The 18,192-nt window shown below is 52.1% G+C and overlaps 1 protein-coding gene across 1 annotated transcript in view; it reads right to left on the bottom strand.

Annotated features, from left to right (window-relative positions):
• g2e3 (G2/M-phase specific E3 ubiquitin protein ligase) overlaps positions 1-15,183 on the bottom strand; it is a gene marked incomplete at both ends in the record, with an annotated part of 51,110 nt that extends 35,927 nt beyond the window's left edge. The window contains 2 exons of the mRNA XM_080523887.1: positions 11,712-11,794; positions 14,696-15,183. Coding sequence (XP_080380013.1) covers positions 11,712-11,794; positions 14,696-15,183 — 571 coding nt within the window. The remainder of the gene's footprint in view (positions 1-11,711; positions 11,795-14,695) is intronic.
• Between the last annotated feature and the right edge of the window lie 3,009 nt (positions 15,184-18,192).

Here is an 18,192-nt window from a genome sequence, read left to right as displayed (position 1 = left end):
ACAGTATAGTTATTATTTATTTTGTCATGTTCACTTTTAACTCCTGCGAGCCTCGGCAGCTGGTGTGTGTGTAGCAGGGAATGCTGGGAAGGCACATTTTACCTTTCAACCTTTGAACTGTCTGATAAAGAGAGGATGGCTTCTCCCTCCTCCTCCAGGCTGACTTGTCACTCTGCCCTCCTGACTTTGACTCTTTGTAATAAATTAACGGGGAGAAAAAACTGGAGCGAGCGCGCATTTGAATTTGACAGCGCCATGCTTCTGCCCAAAAATCTAATTTGAGAGAAAATGGCAACCCAGCTGTTCTTTTGACAGAGCAGAACCAAAACACGGGTTCTTTCAGCCGACACACACATCGTCCGTCTTCATCTGCACATCAATGGGCCTCTTGGTGCAGCAGAGTAGTAATTACAGTAGGGAGTCGTGGTATGGGTAATTTACAGTTCCCTCTTCTCCCTTCGGTTGCTGCTGTAAAAATCAGGTATTGGGGGGATGATTGCAGGGGGTGGAGCGTTGCTCCTCTCACAATGGCTCTGCTACGTGTTGTTCCTGCTAGCAGCGTGCGTACAGATGAGCTCACATTAAATACCCACATTTATTATGCAAACAAAAGGGGTTAATTGTCCCCATATTTGCATGCGGTGGGTGTAAATGAATTATGCAAGATTGTTTCATAGCAACCGCTCTTGAGTGACAAAGGGGGAGGGGCTGGGAGGTGATTGCTTCGGCTGGGGATGATGACACGGTCATGGAACATCACGGACTGATAGACAGACAGACAGACAGACAGACAGACAGACAGAGAGAGAGAGAGAGAGAGAGAGAGAGAGAGATAGACAGACATACAGAAAGACAGACAGACAGACAGACAGGCAGGCAGACAGACAGACAGACTGACTGATGGACTGACTGATTGAGACACATCAAAAAGAGCAGTTTCTCTCTGAAACAGACAGACAGGCAGAGAGACAGACAGGCAGACAGGCAGACAGACAGACTGACTGACTGACAGACTGCCTGATTGAGACACGTCAAAAAGAGCAGTTTCTCTCACAAAATGATTCTTATAACATTCTCAACATTACTTTAATACCATTCCAACACAAATAGAGAACACTTGACGTTGTTAGAGAAATATTTAGACATAGCCTGAGGTAAAACGTTCTTCTCTGAAGACAACCTCCTCCGCCTCTCTTGCTCAGACAGCTAGAGCTATCATAAACAAATACAGTAAAAAAATACAACACAGAGTTGACACACAGATAATTGGCGCCCACACGTGATGATCCCATTATCAGCACTGCAGGTACAGCACAGATATTAGAGTAATACTCTACATGTATGCCAAGGCTCGGGCTTAATTGGTTCAACTAGTCAATTAGCTCCGTATGTTAACACCTGCACATTCCCCCAAGACAAAGGAGTGAAACACTTTTTAAGGGCCGCAATTAATATTCAGAGATTATAATTTATCATTGTCAAAATGTTTAAGGTGTCAAATAGTCGAAATATGATTAATTTAACAGCATTCATAGTGAAACGGAAGAGGGGGGGGGGGGGGGTTCTGGCGTGGGGCGAGAGCGTGCCATAGTGTCGACACCTCTGGGAGAGAAAGAGAAGCGTTTACCGTCACATAGACAGTAGACACTCTGACTAACTGAACGTTCAACTATATATCAAACCTGGTCTCCCTCTGGTTTAATTCATCATGAACCAACCTCAGGATATCTTTGTCACTTCGTACGAAGCTGAATTGGTAACCTCCTCTCTGCTGGACTATGTGTACAGTAGCTTCATGTCTCTGAAGTAGGACATACAGTACAGGGTGTATCTCATTGTCTCTGATATACAGTAGCGTCAGTGCTAGGTCTGTGTGATGAGCTAAAGCCGATTGCTATGGGGCCTTACAGTAGGTGACGTCTCTGTGCTTGTGACAGCCACCATATGTCCAGCTAGGCGTCCTGGAGGAGATAAGACCCAGAGAAGACAGCTGCTGAGGGGATGTCTGGAGAAGATCCCCCCCGCCCCCCACACACTGTTGATGCTAGGTTGGCTGTCGGGGTAACTGAACCCTCAACCCAGTGTTGGTAAATCATTCTTAAATATCTTAAAAATATTTGAGATATATCCCCAGGATTAGGCGCTTGCTTTGTAACACACTTCTCTGCAGCGGGGGGTGGAGGGGGGACCGGGGGTCTGGGGGAGGGGGGGGGGGGAGGCTGAGAGAGGGGGATCCGCCATGGGGGAGAGATTTGGATTAGTAGTTTACTACTGAGTCAGGGGGGTGATGAACCTCTTCAACATCATACACACACACACACACACACACACACGTACTGATGCATACACACACACACACACACACACTCACACACGCACACACACACACACACACACACACATGCGCGCACACACACACACACACACACACACACACACATATGCATACACACACGCACGCACACGCACACACACACACACACACACACACACACACACACACACACCACACACTATGAATAATACGAATAATAGGTTTTTCCACCACTGCCAGTTGGTTGGTTGAGTATGGTATTAATCATTGCTGTTTGGAGCTGTGTGTGTGTGTGTGTGTGTGTGTGTGTGTGTGTGTGTGTGTGTGTGTGTGTATGTTAGTAGACACTCTTTAAACACAGCAACCATGACCTTGTGACCTGTGCTGTGCTAGGCTAGTGCAGGTTGTCGCCTCCTGCTTCACCAAACATCCTAAGCCCCCCCCCCCAGATAATGACCCCCCACCACACACACACACACACACACACACACACACACACACACACCCCACCCCTCCCCAACTGCCCCCAACATGAACACCAGGCCCCTTAATTGAAATCAACAAGACGATCAGTGCATGGTCTGCAGTTGAGCCTAGCCAATCCTAGCTGACAAAGCTTTAAGAAGACTCCAAATCGACATATCCTGCCCCCGCCACACACATCACAATCACACACACAGCAGACAGGGCCATCTTGTGACCAATGTTTAGCCCCCAACTCTATTTATTTCAATAAAACGTTAATAATGCCTGAGGCGCTAGCTGCTTCTGGGAGGCAGAGTTATGTTGATTTCTGTTTTGTTTTTTAAGATACGTACATTTTTATAGAGAGGAGCAAGCTACATGCAATTAGTCTTCACTTCCATGGTTTTGTTTGTTTAATTAGTAACAAGCTTGTTATTTCTCTTTGGTGTTAAGAAGATATATCAGCATGAAACACAGTTTAATTTCCCATTAATTAAACCCAATAATAATAATAAGCCCAGCAAGCTATTTGTGTTAGAAATATTTATTGATGAAAACTAGTTCATCGAACAAGCTAATTGTGGGGAAATTAGTCAGAAATGAGTCAGATGCTAATGCTAAAGCTGATAACCACAGCTGAACTCACAACTACTACTACACATGATATATCACATTTATATGCCCAGCTTGTGTTTTACTAAGATATGTGAGCTACAGCTGTTGAACCCTATTGTCAATGTATCAACCTCACAACAGTATCTTTGAAGACAGATTAAAAGCAAACATATTTAATTGTTTTGTATCATTTTCATATTCCACCTCTCCAGATTAAAACAGTTTAAAACAGTGATGTTGTTGTCGAGACATAATAGCTTATCTGTTATCATACACTACATATCAAATGAAGTGCATTCTAATTGATATATGTATATCTTTTTAATGACATATAATGTGTAATTATCATGTAGTCGCTGCGAGAGCGTGGGTGTTTGTTTGTTTTGTGGTCTAGTGAGAGTACCAGAGTGACAGCTGGAAATCACCAGGAATATGTTGCCAGGGAACTGACGAAGAGGAAGACAAACCGAATGTAACTCTGTACTGTTTGTACCAACACTGGAGGTAGAGTAACCATTGGCAACAGCGAAATGTGTCTCAGCTATTGTGTGTGTTTTCACAATGAGGCTCTCGCCTTGACAATATGACCATACTTTTACAATGTGTTCTGTCTCATACGCCACACTGAAAACACACTTCTTCTTTTTTTTTTTCAAATGCAGGCCTGTGTATCGTTCGTGTTTCAGTACATGCTTTTTGCTGCTTTGAAAATGTCTAACAGTGGAATGGGAGAGAGAGAGAGAGAGAGACAGAGAGAGAGAGAGAGAGAGAGAGAGAGAGAGAGACAGAGAGAGAGAGAGAGAGAGAGAGAGAGAGACAGAGTACATACTGTACAGACCAGTACAATCAATCAAGCATTTCAAGTGTTGAACGAGTCCAACATCCACATGCTGTTCAGTGTTTGAACAACTTCAGGGTTTTTTAATCCTTGTTTCTCACCGTCTCTCTCCAGCAGCAACAAAATCCCTCTGGGTCCAGTTGGACACATCAGAACCAGACGGGGATGGAGGGACCGAGAGAGAGAGAGAACCCTTGCCATAAACAACAGGAATAAAAGGGAAAAGGTGGGAAAAGGAAACAACATTTCTCTGAATTTCACATGGGATGGTCCGTCAGAGAGAGAGACATGTCAGACCAGGGGACCGTTTTCCATTTCCCCTCCCGGTCAGACATGGCCAATCGAGCAGCTTGATCGCACTGGCCGCATCACCGTCATGGGTGTTAATTAGATGTTCACAATGGGGTCATCGGTGTCTCTATTGGAGACAAATCGGGATCAGGAAGTTAGTGATCAAGCAGATGCTGTTGTTTGTTTCATAACACTCTGTAGGCCCAGCTATCAAGGCCAGTGCGGGGGGGCGCGGGAGGGGTGGTGGGGGCAGTTTTTTTTTATACATGACCCAAATGTGTGGCGTGGCCGGCGGTGGCTATGGGCAGGGGTGCGTCTTGCTCCCCCCGGCCCCCCCCCCCCCCCACCACCCCTCGTCACCCACCCCCAATTTCTCTGATAGCGCCCACCCCTGTCAAGGTGCTGGTTTTGGCGCCAGAACGGCCAGCTATTGTGTTTAATGACCAGGGCAAAACTAAATGTACCAATAAACCAACCAACCTCAGGGAAAATGTCTCTGCTATCTCTCTCTCACTCTCTCTCTCTCTCTCTCCTCTCACTCTCTTCTCTCCCTCTCCCTCTCTCCTCTCACTCTCTTCTCTCACTGTCTCTCTCCTTTCACTCTCTTCTCTCTCTCTCTCTCTCTCTCTCTCTTCTCACTCTCTTCTCTCATTCTCTTCTCTCACTTTCTCTCTCCTTTCACTCTCTTCTCTCACTCTCTCTCTCCTCTCACTCTCTCCTCTCACTCTCTCCTCTCACTCTCTCTCTCTCTTCTTCGCACACTCTTTAAATGCTCTATAAATACAGTGCCAACATAGCAATACATAATTCACTGTTCACATTCGTCTTGTCTTCAACCCCTCCTTCTCCCCCCTCCTCCCCCCTCTACAGCAGTGTGGGGGGTGGAAGGTGGAAGGGGGGGGTATGAGGGGGGGTATGAGGAGGCCAGGGGGTGCTTAGGGGCGGGGGGCAGAGGGCAGGTTAAGTTCGCTCCAGTAGGGCTCCTCTCGTTGCCAAGCATTTCCAGGGATTATCTGTCTGGCTCTGGAATAAGGCGTTTAAGACGTTCTTATCGACAACTCTGGAAACAAGCGCAGCTTACAGACTGTAGGCCGACAACACAATGCCCACAACCCACCAATACTTTCCCTCTGTCAACTGTTTGGTAGCAAATGGGGTCAGGGCACAGGCGAGGGAGATTCCACATACGAGAGTACACAGAGAGGTCACATTGTAGAATCTCATTAACAAGCCAGGTCACATTCTAGAATCTCATTAACACGCCAGGTCACATTCTAGAATGTCAATGCCGGAATGGAATATTGAGATTCCATTTCAACACGGTCGAAAAAAATCCAGAGAAGATAGATAGGCTGCCAGATAAGAGAGATGGACGCATGTAAACCTTGTTTTTATACATGACCCTGACCCTGGCTGTTCTGGATCATACCTGGAACGCCGAGTCTTCACGGCTGTAGTGCTGGAATCATCCCGGTCATGGGTCCGAGTTATGCGTCTCTTGGAGCGTGTCTTGAAGCAGCCATGTTTCTAATAGGATTAGCCATGTCTCCCTCCTCCTCCGCCGGCCCAGGGGTCTTAGCCTTTATCACGCTGGATTCACCACCTCTCCTCATCCTCACGCCTCGCTCACTTGAATCTCTCGGCACTATTGATCAATCTGTTTGAAGATTACTGGACCCCCCCCCCCCCCCCCACCCCCGGGGCTTCGGTCTCACCCTGGGTGAGGGGCTTCAGGTCACCGTCAACAACAGAACACATTGTATGCCCCCCCTCCCCCCACCCACAAGCACTGCTCCTGACTCAGTACAGGCCAAGTCCAGTCCAGACACAGTTCAGCCTAATTCTATTCCAGTCCAGACTGAGTTGATTCCAGTCCAGTCCATCCCATCTCATCCCATCTCATCCCATCTCATCCCATCCCATCTCATCCCATCTCATCCCATCCCACCCCATCTCATCCCATCTCATCCCATCCCATCCCATCCCATCCCACCCCATCTCATCCCATCTCATCCCATCCCATCTCATCCCATCTCATCCCATCCCACCCCATCTCATCCCATCTCATCCCATCCCATCCCACCCCATCTCATCCCACCCCATCTCATCCCATCCCATCCCACCCCATCTCATCCCATCTCATCCCATCCCATCCCACCCCATCTCATCCCATCTCATCCCATCCCATCCCACCCCATCTCATCCCATCCCATCCCACCCCATCCCATCCCATCCCATCCCATCTCATCTCATCTCATCCCATCCCATCCCATCCCATCCCATCCCATCCCATCCCATCTCATCCCATCTCATCCCATCTCATCCCAGCCCATCCCAGCCTTAGTCCCAGTCTGGTCCAATCCATCTCATCCCATCCCAGCCCAGTCCATCTCATCCCATCCCAGTCCATCCCATCCCAGTCCATCCCATCCTGGTCCTGGTCTGCTAACCCAAGCTGACAGGTTCCAGGTCAGAGGCGCGTGGGAGGAGCAGCCTGGGTGTAAACAGGCCAACCGTGGTCCTGCTCTCCTGCTGCTGAGGTGCAGCCAGCAGCTCTGTCACCGGGCGGGGCGTCACGTCTGAGAGGCCGTAATTGTTTTAATGGAATATTGAGGGTTTGTTGTGGAGCTGGGGTGGCGGGATGGGGCTCTCAGGGCACACAGGGCCATGCAGAAGGGCCTCTAGGTTTAGGGTCAACGGGTCAACTCAGTTCCAATTCAGTCCACTTTTGGACTAAAACGCTTAATAATGACGGCTGTTTTGTCGGTCGTTTAAACTCGAGTGTTGTGTGTTATAGGCCATAGCCTCTGTAATGCTTGGAAGCAGATAGGCCAATGTTATACGGAAGATATTCCAGCCGTGTAAAGCGCAGGTTAGTATCTGTACATGGCTGATGAGACACACTCATTAATAGGTTTAACTCTGCAGGGGTGTTGGGGGGTGGGGGGCGCGGGGGGGTGCAGAGCAGTGCAGGTGGACTCATTTGTTCTGCTAGGCAAGTTCTACAGGGCTAATGATGGTGATGGGGGTGGTGGGAAACACACACACACACACACACACACAGACACAGACACACACACACACACGCACACACGCACACAGACACAGACACACACACACAGACACAGACAGACACACACACAGACAGACACACACACACACACACACACACACACACACACGCACACACACACACAGATCAGCAGAGGCCCTCCCTCCCTCCCCCTCCATGCCCCAGCCTGTCTCAGGCTCTTCTCTGGGTTAGCCAACCGGTCCCTGACTGCCAGGCCTTATTAGGGCTGGTCTCCCTCTCCTCTCCCCCCCTCCTGGTGTCTCCCTCTCCTCTCCCCCCTCCTGGTGTCTCCCTCTCCTCTCCCCCCTCCTGGTGTCTCACTCTCCTCTCCCCCCTCCTGGTGTCTCTCCCCTCTCCCCCCTCCTGGTGTCTCCCCCCTCTCCCCCCTCCTGGTGTCTCTGCATCTACCATCTGGGGCGCCGACCGCCCACCGAATGGCCAGACACTCCTTCTCCACCGTGCTGTACCTTCCCTCGCGCTCCGACAGCTTCCGGCTCAGGTACAGCACCGGACGGTCGGCTCCCTCCACCTGCTGGGTCAGCACCGCCCCCAGCCCTCTATCCGACGCGTCTGTCTGCAGAGACAGACAGACTTAATCCCATCGAACGCTACTTGGCACAGCTCACTCCATTGGACCGGATCTGGGGCCCCCTTCCGGGTGAGGTCGGTAAGGGGGCTGGCCAGCTCCGAAAACCCCGGCAAAAACTGCCGGTAGTAGTTGGCCAGTCCCAGGAACCGCCTCACGTCCTTCCGGGTCCTGGGCCGCGGGGCAGCGGCGATCGCAGTGGTTTTATGGAATGGAATGGAATGGACTTTATTTGTCATTGCTACAGTACAGGTACCAAACAACGAAATTTAGGAGGGGTGGCTCCCCTGGTGTTAGGAAAGGAAAAAGAAAACACATTTTAGAAAAAGCATAGATGCATAAAATCACAAGAAGGTAAGGAGCTGGTTTACATCAATAAAGGCTATGTACACAATCCACTGTACTATACTGCACAGATAGTCAACTAGGGTTGTCATATTGCACAAAGAGTATTTTTTCACATTATTTTAAAGTGTCACAGTTTGCAGGCTTGAAAATGTACATGTTTGTGCCTCAGCACTAGCTGCCATACAATCCGTCCGGACTGTCCTGGGCCCAGAACTTAGGCCTTTTCTGTGTTCAGGGCCTTGACGGCCCTGTGGTAGAAGCAGTCCTTCAGTCTGTTTGTCTTAGCGGCCGGGGTCCTGTACCTCCTGTTCGAGGGCAGCTTGACAAAGTGTACGTGCCCAGGGTGGGTCGGGTCCTTGGAGATCTTGGAGGCCCTCCTGAGACAGCGTGTGTTGTACAGCTCCTCCAGAGAGGGGAGGGGCTGTTCTCACGACTCTCTGTAGCTCGTTTCTCTCCGCTGTTGTGCAGCTGTGGAACCAGTTGGAGATGCCGAAGGTGAGGATGCTCTCCACTGCGCCGTGGTAGAAGGCCACCAGTATCTCCTGCTTGTTGTGTTGTTTCCTGAGGCATCTCAGGGTGTATAGCCGCTGTTGTGCCCTCTTGATGGTGCCTTTAGTGTTGTCCTTCCAGGCCAGGTCATCCCGCATGTTGTGTCCCAGGAATCGGAGGGTTGAGACTCTCTCCACGCTCTCTCCGTCGATGACCAGGGGCTGGATCTCGGACTTTTTCCTCCTGAAGTCTACGATGAATTCCTGGGTCTTTGACTTGTTTAGCAGCAGGTTGTTAACCTTGCACAGCTTGCTCAGTTGCTCTACCTCATCCCTGTACGCCGCCTCGTCCCCCCCCGAGATACATCCCACCACGGTGGTGTCGTCTGCAAACTTTACGATGTAGTTGCTGGGGTGGACGGGGGTGAAGTCGTGGGTGTAGAGGTTGTAGAGGATGGGGCTTAGCACGCAGCCCTGGGGTGACCCAGTGCTGAGGCTGAGGGCTGTGGAGGTGTGGGGGCCCACCCGCACCCTCTGGGGGCGGTCGGTCAGGAAGTCCTTGATCCACGCACATATAGAGTGTGATAGACCCAGGTCTAGTAGTTTGGTCACTAGCCTGTCTGGAAGGATGGTGTTGAAGGCGGAGCTGAAGTCCACGAAGAGCAGTCTCGCGTAGCTGTTTCCCCTCTCCAGGTGGGATAGAGTGGCGTGGAGAGTCGTCGCTATGGCGTCCTCTGTGGACCTGTGGGCTCTGTAGGCGAACTGGTATGGATCCAGGTTGGGCGGGAGGCGTGTGAGTATGTGGGCCTGGACTAGTTTCTCGAAGCACTTCATGATGATTGGTGTGAGTGCCACCGGGCGGTAGTCGTTTAGGCAGCTCACCGTGCTTTTCTTCGGGACTGGGATGATAGTTGAGGTTTTCAGGCAGGGTGGGACGGTGGCCTGGGACAGGGACTGGTTAAAGATGTTGGTGAAAACCCCGGCCAGCTGGTCGGCGCAGTCTCTCAGCACCCGTCCCAGGACGCCATCCGGCCCCGAGGCTTTCCTGGGGTCCACCGCCTTCAGTACGCGTCTCACCTCATGCTCTGTGAGGGTGAGGCTGCTGAGAGCTGGAGAGAGTGGTGTTTGTGTTGTGGTTACCTCCGTTCGCCCCTCGTCGAACCGGGCGTAGAAGGTGTTCAGCTTTCCCGCCAGCAGGGGGTCGTCCTCTGCGGCTGTGAGCCTGTTGGCTCTGAAGTTTGTCATCTGCTGAACCCCCTGCCACATCCGCCTGGAGTCGTTGCTCAGGAGGCATTCCTCAATCTTCTCTCTGTGCTCTGCCTTGGCCGCTTTGATGCCGCGCTTTAGGTTGGCCCTGGTGGAGCTGTACAGCGGTGTGCGCTTCCCTGCGAAGAAGGCGTTGTCCCTCTCATTTATCAGTTTTTGGACCTTCCCAGTCATCCATGGCTTCGTGTTGGGGTAGACCCGGACCCGTTTGTCCACGGTGACTGAGTTGGTGCAGTTCACTATGTGGTTCAGAACCGACGACGTGTACTGTTCCAGGTCCTCATGCTCATATTCCTGCCATAGGGTGTCATTTAGGCAGATCTGCAGTGGAGCGGACCCTTCTGGCCAGGTTCTGACAGTCTTAGTGGTGGTGGGAGCACTTTTCCCCATTGTAGTGTATGCAGGAATCAGGAGGATTGACACATGGTCAGACATGCCTAGATGAGCTAGCGGACTAGCCTTGTAAGCACGTTTGATGTTGGTGTATACCTTATCCAGTGTTTTTTCTCCTCTCGTTGCACATTTTACATGCTGGTAGAACTTGGGTAGTACTGCCTTCAGGTCGACATGATTAAAGTCCCCCGCTATGATGTGAATAGCCTGTGGATCAGTACTTTGTTGGCTACTAATGACGTCATATAGTCGCGCCAATGCTACTTTGCTGTCTGAGCTAGGCGCTATATACACACATGTAATTAGCACCGCGTTAAACTCCCTAGGCAGGTATGTGGGTCGGCATTTAACAGTCAAGTATTCTAGGTCTGGGGAGCAGTGGCTACTTACAGTTTTCGTGTTTAAGCACCAGCTATCCTTCGTCGATATTATGATCCCACCTCCTCTTGACTTCCCGCTACGCTCCGTTCGGTCGGCGCGATGTAGCGTTCGGCCCTCTAAGCTAACGGTAGCGTCCACAATGTTGTCATTTAGCCAGGTTTCGGTCAGAATAATCACACAGCTATCCCCTACGATGCTGTTTTTGGCCACCTGTAGTCTCAGTTCATCCATCTTGTTCGTCAGGGATCTGACGTTAGAGAGGAAAATGCTTGGTAGAGCTGGTTTGTTTGGGTTTATCCACCTGCGGCCGCACCTCCCCACCGCCCAGGATGTACCCCAGATACCGGATCTCCCCCCGCCCGATCACGCACTTCGCCGGGTTCGCCGTCAGCCCCGCCTGCCTCAGCGACTGTAGTACTGCAGCCACCCTCTGCATATGCTGCGGCCAGGTGTCCGCCGCAGCATACGCAGAGTGCGGCCGCAGAATACGGTCCATCAGCCGCTGAAACGTGGCCAGGGCCCCAAACAACCCGAACGGAAGCTCGGTGAACTGGAATAAACCCCGCGGGGTAGAGAATGCATTTTTCCCCCGGGATACCGCCGATAATGGTATCTGCCAGTATCCCTTTGTGCAATCCAATGTTGTGTAATACTTAGAGCCGTGCCAAGCCGGTCCAGGAGCTCGTCGTTCCGGGGCATTGGGTAGGCATCGAACTTTGACACAGCATTCACCCGTCTATAGTCAACACAGAAACGTACAGACCCATCGCGCTTTGCCACCAGCACCAGGGCTGCACCAGTCGCTGTGCGACTCCTCGACCACGCCCAGTTTTAGCATAGAGTCTAATTCCCGGCTCACCACATCTCGTTTGTGAGCCGGCAGCCTGTATGGCCGTGTACGTACCGTAACACCCGGTTGCGTAACTATATGATGCTCTATGAGGCGAGTACGACCGGGTATAGGGGAGAACACATCCGCGAAACTATGTTGCAATTTGTCAACGTCCGCCCGCTTCCATTTCTTTAGGAGATTAATGTGGTATATTTGTGTGCTGGTCTCCTCTATCCAACCGCACTACCTCGTAGTCTACATCCCCAATTCGCCGTGTGACCGCGAATGGCCCTTGCCACTTGGCGAGTAATTTAGAGCTAGACGTGGGCAGTAGTACGAGGACTTTGTCTCCCGGTGCGAAATTGCGTAGGCTAGTCCCTCTGTCGTACAGCCGTTTTTGACGCTCCTGGGCCTCGAGCAAATCCTCCCGTGACATAACCCCCAGTGAGTGGAGCTTTGCTTGTAGGTCCAGGATGTATTGTATTTCATTTTTACTGTCACTAGACCCTTTCTCATAGCTTTCTTTAATCAGGTCTAGGACGCCCCGTGGCTTGCGCCCGTACAGGAGCTCAAAGGGGGAAAACCCTGTGGAAGCCTGGGGTACTTCCCGCACTGCGAACAACAGAGGGTCTAACCACTTATGCCAATTACGACTATTTTCGTGTATGAACTTACGGATCATTGACTTAAGCGTCCGATTGAACCGCTCACACAGCCCATCAGTGGCCGGGTGATACACGCTCGTTCGGACCGCCTTAATGTCTAACAACCCGTAGAGTTCCCTAAGTGTTCGTGACATAAAGTTAGTGCCTTGGTCGGTGAGGATCTCTTTCGGGATCCCCACCCGGGAGATGACCTGGAATAACGCCTGTGCTACACTCTTTGCAGAGATAGTACGAAGCGGTATTGCCTCTGGGTATCGAGTCGCGTAGTCTATGAGGACTAACACGAACCGATAGCACTGTGAGATTATATCCATCCCAATACGATCGAATGGTGCCTCCACCAGGGGGAGGGGGCGCAACGGCACCCTGGGCACCGGCGGGGGATTGACTAATTGACACTCGCGGCAGGATGCGCACCACCGCCGCACCTCTGCCCGAATCCCCGGCCAATAGAATCGAGCCATTATCCGGTTGAGTGGCCTGCCATAGGGTTATGATGCGCCGCCAGGAATATAGCTTCCCGGCGGCTCCTAGGTACCAACACCTGGGTCACTTCCTCGTCCCTGCGAGTGTCACGACTCACTCTATACAGTCTGTCCCTAATCACTACAAAATACGGGTGGGCGCGCACAGCGTCTGGCCGTACCAGCACACCATCAATACTAATCACCTGGTCATAGGCTGAGCGTAGAGTGACGTTGCGAGACTGCTCGAGGGGGAAGTCGGCCACTGGAGGGAACGCAGGCGGCGGATCCGCGGGTGCTGGACCCACTCGATGGTGACTACCGGATACTTGTGAATATCCCCATGCACACACTCCACCAAAACCCGCGATGCCTCTAACAATGCCCCGGGTCGAACCAGGCGCTGGTGGATCATGGTCTGTAGGCAACCAGAATCCAACAGCGCCTGGTGCGTCACGCGCTGTACCCTTACAGGGATGCAAAATGCCTGTCCTGGACACAGGGGAGGGGTCGGACCGCCGACGACGCGGACTACCTGAATTGAATTGAATTGAATTGAAAAACCTTTATTGTCCCCAATGGGGAAATTTTGTTGTCAAACAGCTCAGTTAGGGCAGAAAACATTCAATACAGAAAACAGAAAACATTCAATAAAATACATAAAACAGTGCAGGCTCAATACGTAAAAAGTTCCAAAAGTTCCAGCTCCAGGTCTCCCCCACCCTGCAGGGCCTGGTTGTAGAGTCGGAGTGCAGCTGGAACAAAGGACTGTCCAAATCTTTTTGTACTTTGGCGGGGGAGAACAAATCTGTGGCTGAACTTGCTCCTCATCCCCGCCAGCTCGCAGTACATCGGGTGGGAGGGATTGACCAGCATGGCCGCCAGTTTTTTCCCCATCCTCTGTTCTGCCACCACCTCTAGGCTGTCCAGCCCGGTCCCCACCACAGAGCTGGCCTTCTTCACCAGTTTGTTTAGCTTCGCAGCATCCCTGGCACAGATGTTTCCACCCCAGCAGGCCACGGCGAAGAACAGAACGCTGGCAACCACCGACTGATAAAACATTTGCAGCAGCTTGTTGCAGACACCGAAAGACCTCAGCCTTCTCAGGAAAAACAGTCTGCTCTGCCCTTTCCTGAGAAGAGCCTCTGTGTTGTCAGTCCAGTCCAGTTTGTTATTAATTTGTACTCCCAGGTACCTGTAGGAGTCCACCCTCTCGACTTCCACCCCCTTGATGGTGATGGGGGCTGGGGTCCTTCTCTTCCTCCTAAAATCCACCACCAACTCCTTTGTTTTGCTGGTGTTAAGCAAAAGGTAGTTGGTGTCGCACCACTGCACAAAGCTCTCCACCAGGGCCCTGTACTCCTCATCCCTGTCGTCTGTGATGTAACCGACGATAGAGGAGTCATCCGAAAACTTCTGCAGGTGGCACTGGTCGGAGCTAAACTGGAAGTCGGAGGTATAGAGGGTGAAGAGAAAGGGTGACAGAACAGTTCCCTGGGGGGCACCGGTGTTGCACACCACCACCTCAGACGGGGTGGTGGTGTGGCATCACGGGGCAGTCCCGACGGAGGTGGCCAGGCCGTCCGCATCGCCAGCATCCCTCCTCTACCGTTCGTGGGGCCGTCTGTGGGGTGGAGGTTGGCCCCCTGTGTGCATCCCTCCCCCCGGTGGCCCACCCCATCCTCGGGGCAGGCGTTGGTGGCTCCCGCCACGGCTCCACCCCAGGGACCGGGGCTGGGCCCGGGGCTGGAGCCAGTGGTCGGGGCAGATGGTTGTCGGCGAGGATCACCGCGGAGGCAAGGTCGCTGGGTCGATGATACGAGACCCAGGCGGAGGTGCGCGCCGGCAGGCCCTCGATAAAGCGCTTCAGCACCAGCGCCTCCACCACCTCCGCCCCCGACCTCACCTCCGGGTTCTGCCACCGCTGGGCCTGGTCCCGCAGCTGCTGGGCGTACAGAGAGGGGCGGCCGCCCTCCGGGAAGGCCAAGGCGCGGAACCGGTGGCGATGTTCCTCTGGGCTGAGCCCCAGCCGGTCCCGGATCGCCTTGGCCACGATGGTGTAGTCGGCTTGGGCGGCCGCCGGGAGCCCGTGCGCCGCGAGCTGGGCTTCCCCGATGAGGAGGGGCAGCAGCTGGGACGCCCATATCGGCTCCCGTTCCCCCATCTTCTGGGGCTGGACCCGGGGATTTTTTTTCTCCTCTCCTCATCTCCTCCCTCCTGTTATCTCCCTCTATCTTCCCTCCCTCCTTCCTCGTCTCTCCCTCTCTGCTCTCCTCCTCCTGGTATATCCCTCTCTCTCTCCTCTTCTCCATTTGTCTTCTCTCTCCCTAGTCTCCCCCTCTGGTCTCTCCTCTGTTCAGTCCTCTGCTCTACCTCAGGTTGACTCCTACCTCAGTGCCCCACCCCCCACCCCCCCACACACACAAACACACACACACACACACACACACACACACGCACAAAGCCACAGGACATTCCTGGTTGAGCAGGCCACAGTGCAGTTTTGCCCACAGACTAATGAAGCATGGCTAAGCACTGCGACGCATTCAACTCCTCCTTCCCTCCCCCTGCCTCCCTCCCCCCCCCCCGTCTCCCCCCCTCCCAGTCCAAATAGACATGTGTTTAGAATACAACACGCCTCAGAGAACCAACAGTAGAGAGAGAGAGAGAGAGAGAGAGAGAGAGAGAGAGAGAGAGAGAGAGAGAGAGAGAGAGAGAGAGAGAGAGAAAGAGAGAGAGGGAGAGAGAGGGACCAAGGGGACGTCTCATATTTCTTTCTCTGCCTTTCCTTCTCTTTGATAGTTCCTGTCAAACAACATCTCCATCACCGGGCCTGGGGAGAGGGGGGCTAGCGTGTGGGTAGCGACGTCCTCCAGCTACAGACTCCCTCCTTCAAACCAGCAACACGGCCTCACAGACCTGCCTCTGTTACAGATTGTCCATTTTCACCATTTACTGAGCACAAATACGTGTTATATTGTTTGCATGCATTATTTTGACATGATTGGACACAAAAGTTTCAGGAAAGGGTGACTTGGGTTCTGAGGGCTGGATGGCCATGGAGACAGACACACACAGACATGTTGTGTCCAGGGACTAGAGCTGAAATGGCGAATGTCAACCTCTCTGTCTCTCCCTCACTCGCTCTCTCTCTCTCTCACTTGCTCTCTCTCTCTCTGGCTGGGGAGGTCTGCTATCTAAGGGCGAGGGGACAGACAGACAGGGAGGCAGGGACGCAGGGAGGCAGACAGGGAGGCAGAGAGTCAGGCAGACATGCACACAAGCAGGTAGACACACAGACAGACAGACAGGCTGAGAATCAGACAGAAAGACAAAAAAACAGACAAACAGACAGACAGACAGGCAGAGAGATAGGCAGATAGACAGACAGAATGGCAGACAGACAGACAGACAGACTGGCAGACAGACAGACAGTCAGACAAACAGATGGGCAGACAGACAGACTGGCAGACAGACAGACTGGCAGACAGACAGACAGACAGACAGACAAACAAACAGATGGGCAGACAGACAGACGGACAGACAGACAAACAGATGGGCAGACAGACAGACGGGCAGACATACAGACGGACGGACAGACAGACAGACAGACAGACCGACAGACAGACAGGCAGACAGCTGTGAGTACACTGGGTTGAATCTAAAATGCACAACGCGCTGCTGCATATTTCATGAGTGTGGGGTCGTGTTGGGGAGGTGAGGTGGTCACTGAGGACTGGCTGGCAGCCCCTCATCTGTGGCCGTGTCACGCACGCCGTCTTTTAATCCACCACACACATACATACCTCATACATTACCTCAGGTCAGTTATCTCTCTAATAGAGTAAAGTAGTCGTCTTCTTCCTAAGCAGCTCTCTCAGGTAGCAGTGTGGTCCAGGAAGCAGCACCAGTGTATCCCTCTCCTTCCATGACCCAGAGAGCTGTTTGAACTTGGAGGGAGAGTTCACATGTTGGGTGGGCTAACAACACCACACTAACTAGCAATTAGCACGGAGAGAGAGAGAGAGAGTCACATGAGCGGAGGCTTGGAGTGAGAACCTAGTCATTTGTCAGAGTTTCCCATAGATGTACAAGACTTGAAACTTGTACAAGAGACTCTTGGCATTGGGGCGCTTAGGTGGCGTAGCGGGTTAAGCGCTGACCATGTCCCCGGTTCGATTCCGTGGGTTCATATCCTGCATGTCATCCCTCCTCTCTCTCTCACCCATCCTTCCTGTCTAAATTTTCACTGTAACTGTCAATAAAAAAGAAAAATATGAGTGGGACTGCCCCACTCAGAAAAATAAAAAAATAAAAAAATAAAAAGAGACTCTTGGCACCCTGGATTCATTCATTAGTAGTCTAGTCTTTACTCACTCATTTGTAACTGCAGCTACACACTCTACGGTTGCTAAATGGCCAAACGTGTATAGCAACAGGAATCTGTGTCAGCGGGGTGTCTTAACCTTTCTGTCTGTGAACCCCGGGGATGGAGTGTTTGTTGTGAGGTGGGATGTGTTGCTATGGTTCCTACGGTAACAAGCAGTTATGTCCACCATTGATATCAGGAGTGTGTATCAGTGTGTATGAGTGTGTATGAGTGTGTATCAGTGTGTATCAGTGTGTATCAGTGTGTATCAGTGTGTATCAGTGTGTATGCATATGTTTGGGGGTGTGAGGATGCCTCTCGAGCTCCAGCTCCAACAACTCACAGGGGGAGGAAAAAAAGGGGGGAGAGAGAGAGGGAGGCACAAGGGGGTCCAAGGCCGGGGTTCACCCTGCCCTTCTTTTCATGGCGTTCACCCCCCCCCACGAGGGCTTTAATCCATCCTATAAACGTATCTGTGTGTTGACATATCAGCGCACCGAACTTCTCTCCCCTCCGCCCGAGTCCCAGGACCTAATGTATACACACACAGCCCTCTCGTTGTGTACACAAGACGCCACGCAGATCGCTGGGAGCTGTGTGCTCTCTGTCCCTGCTTTCACAGCACACTGTCACTCTGATGAATAAAGCATTCGCTCCACTAGGTCACTCCACGGCAGTGCCTCTGCAGCCTCGTTGCGTGCAAGCCCGGCGCGCTGCTCGAGCATGGCTGCGTCTGAGGCTAATCCACCCTGACATGTTACAGTAAAAGTACTTTATAAAATCAATATTAAATTCACAGCCTTT

This window comes from Nansenia antarctica, assembly GCF_963989245.1.
Source record: "Nansenia antarctica genome assembly, chromosome: 1".
NCBI lineage: Eukaryota > Metazoa > Chordata > Actinopteri > Argentiniformes > Microstomatidae > Nansenia > Nansenia antarctica.
This window is presented reverse-complemented; position numbering and strand designations above follow the sequence as displayed.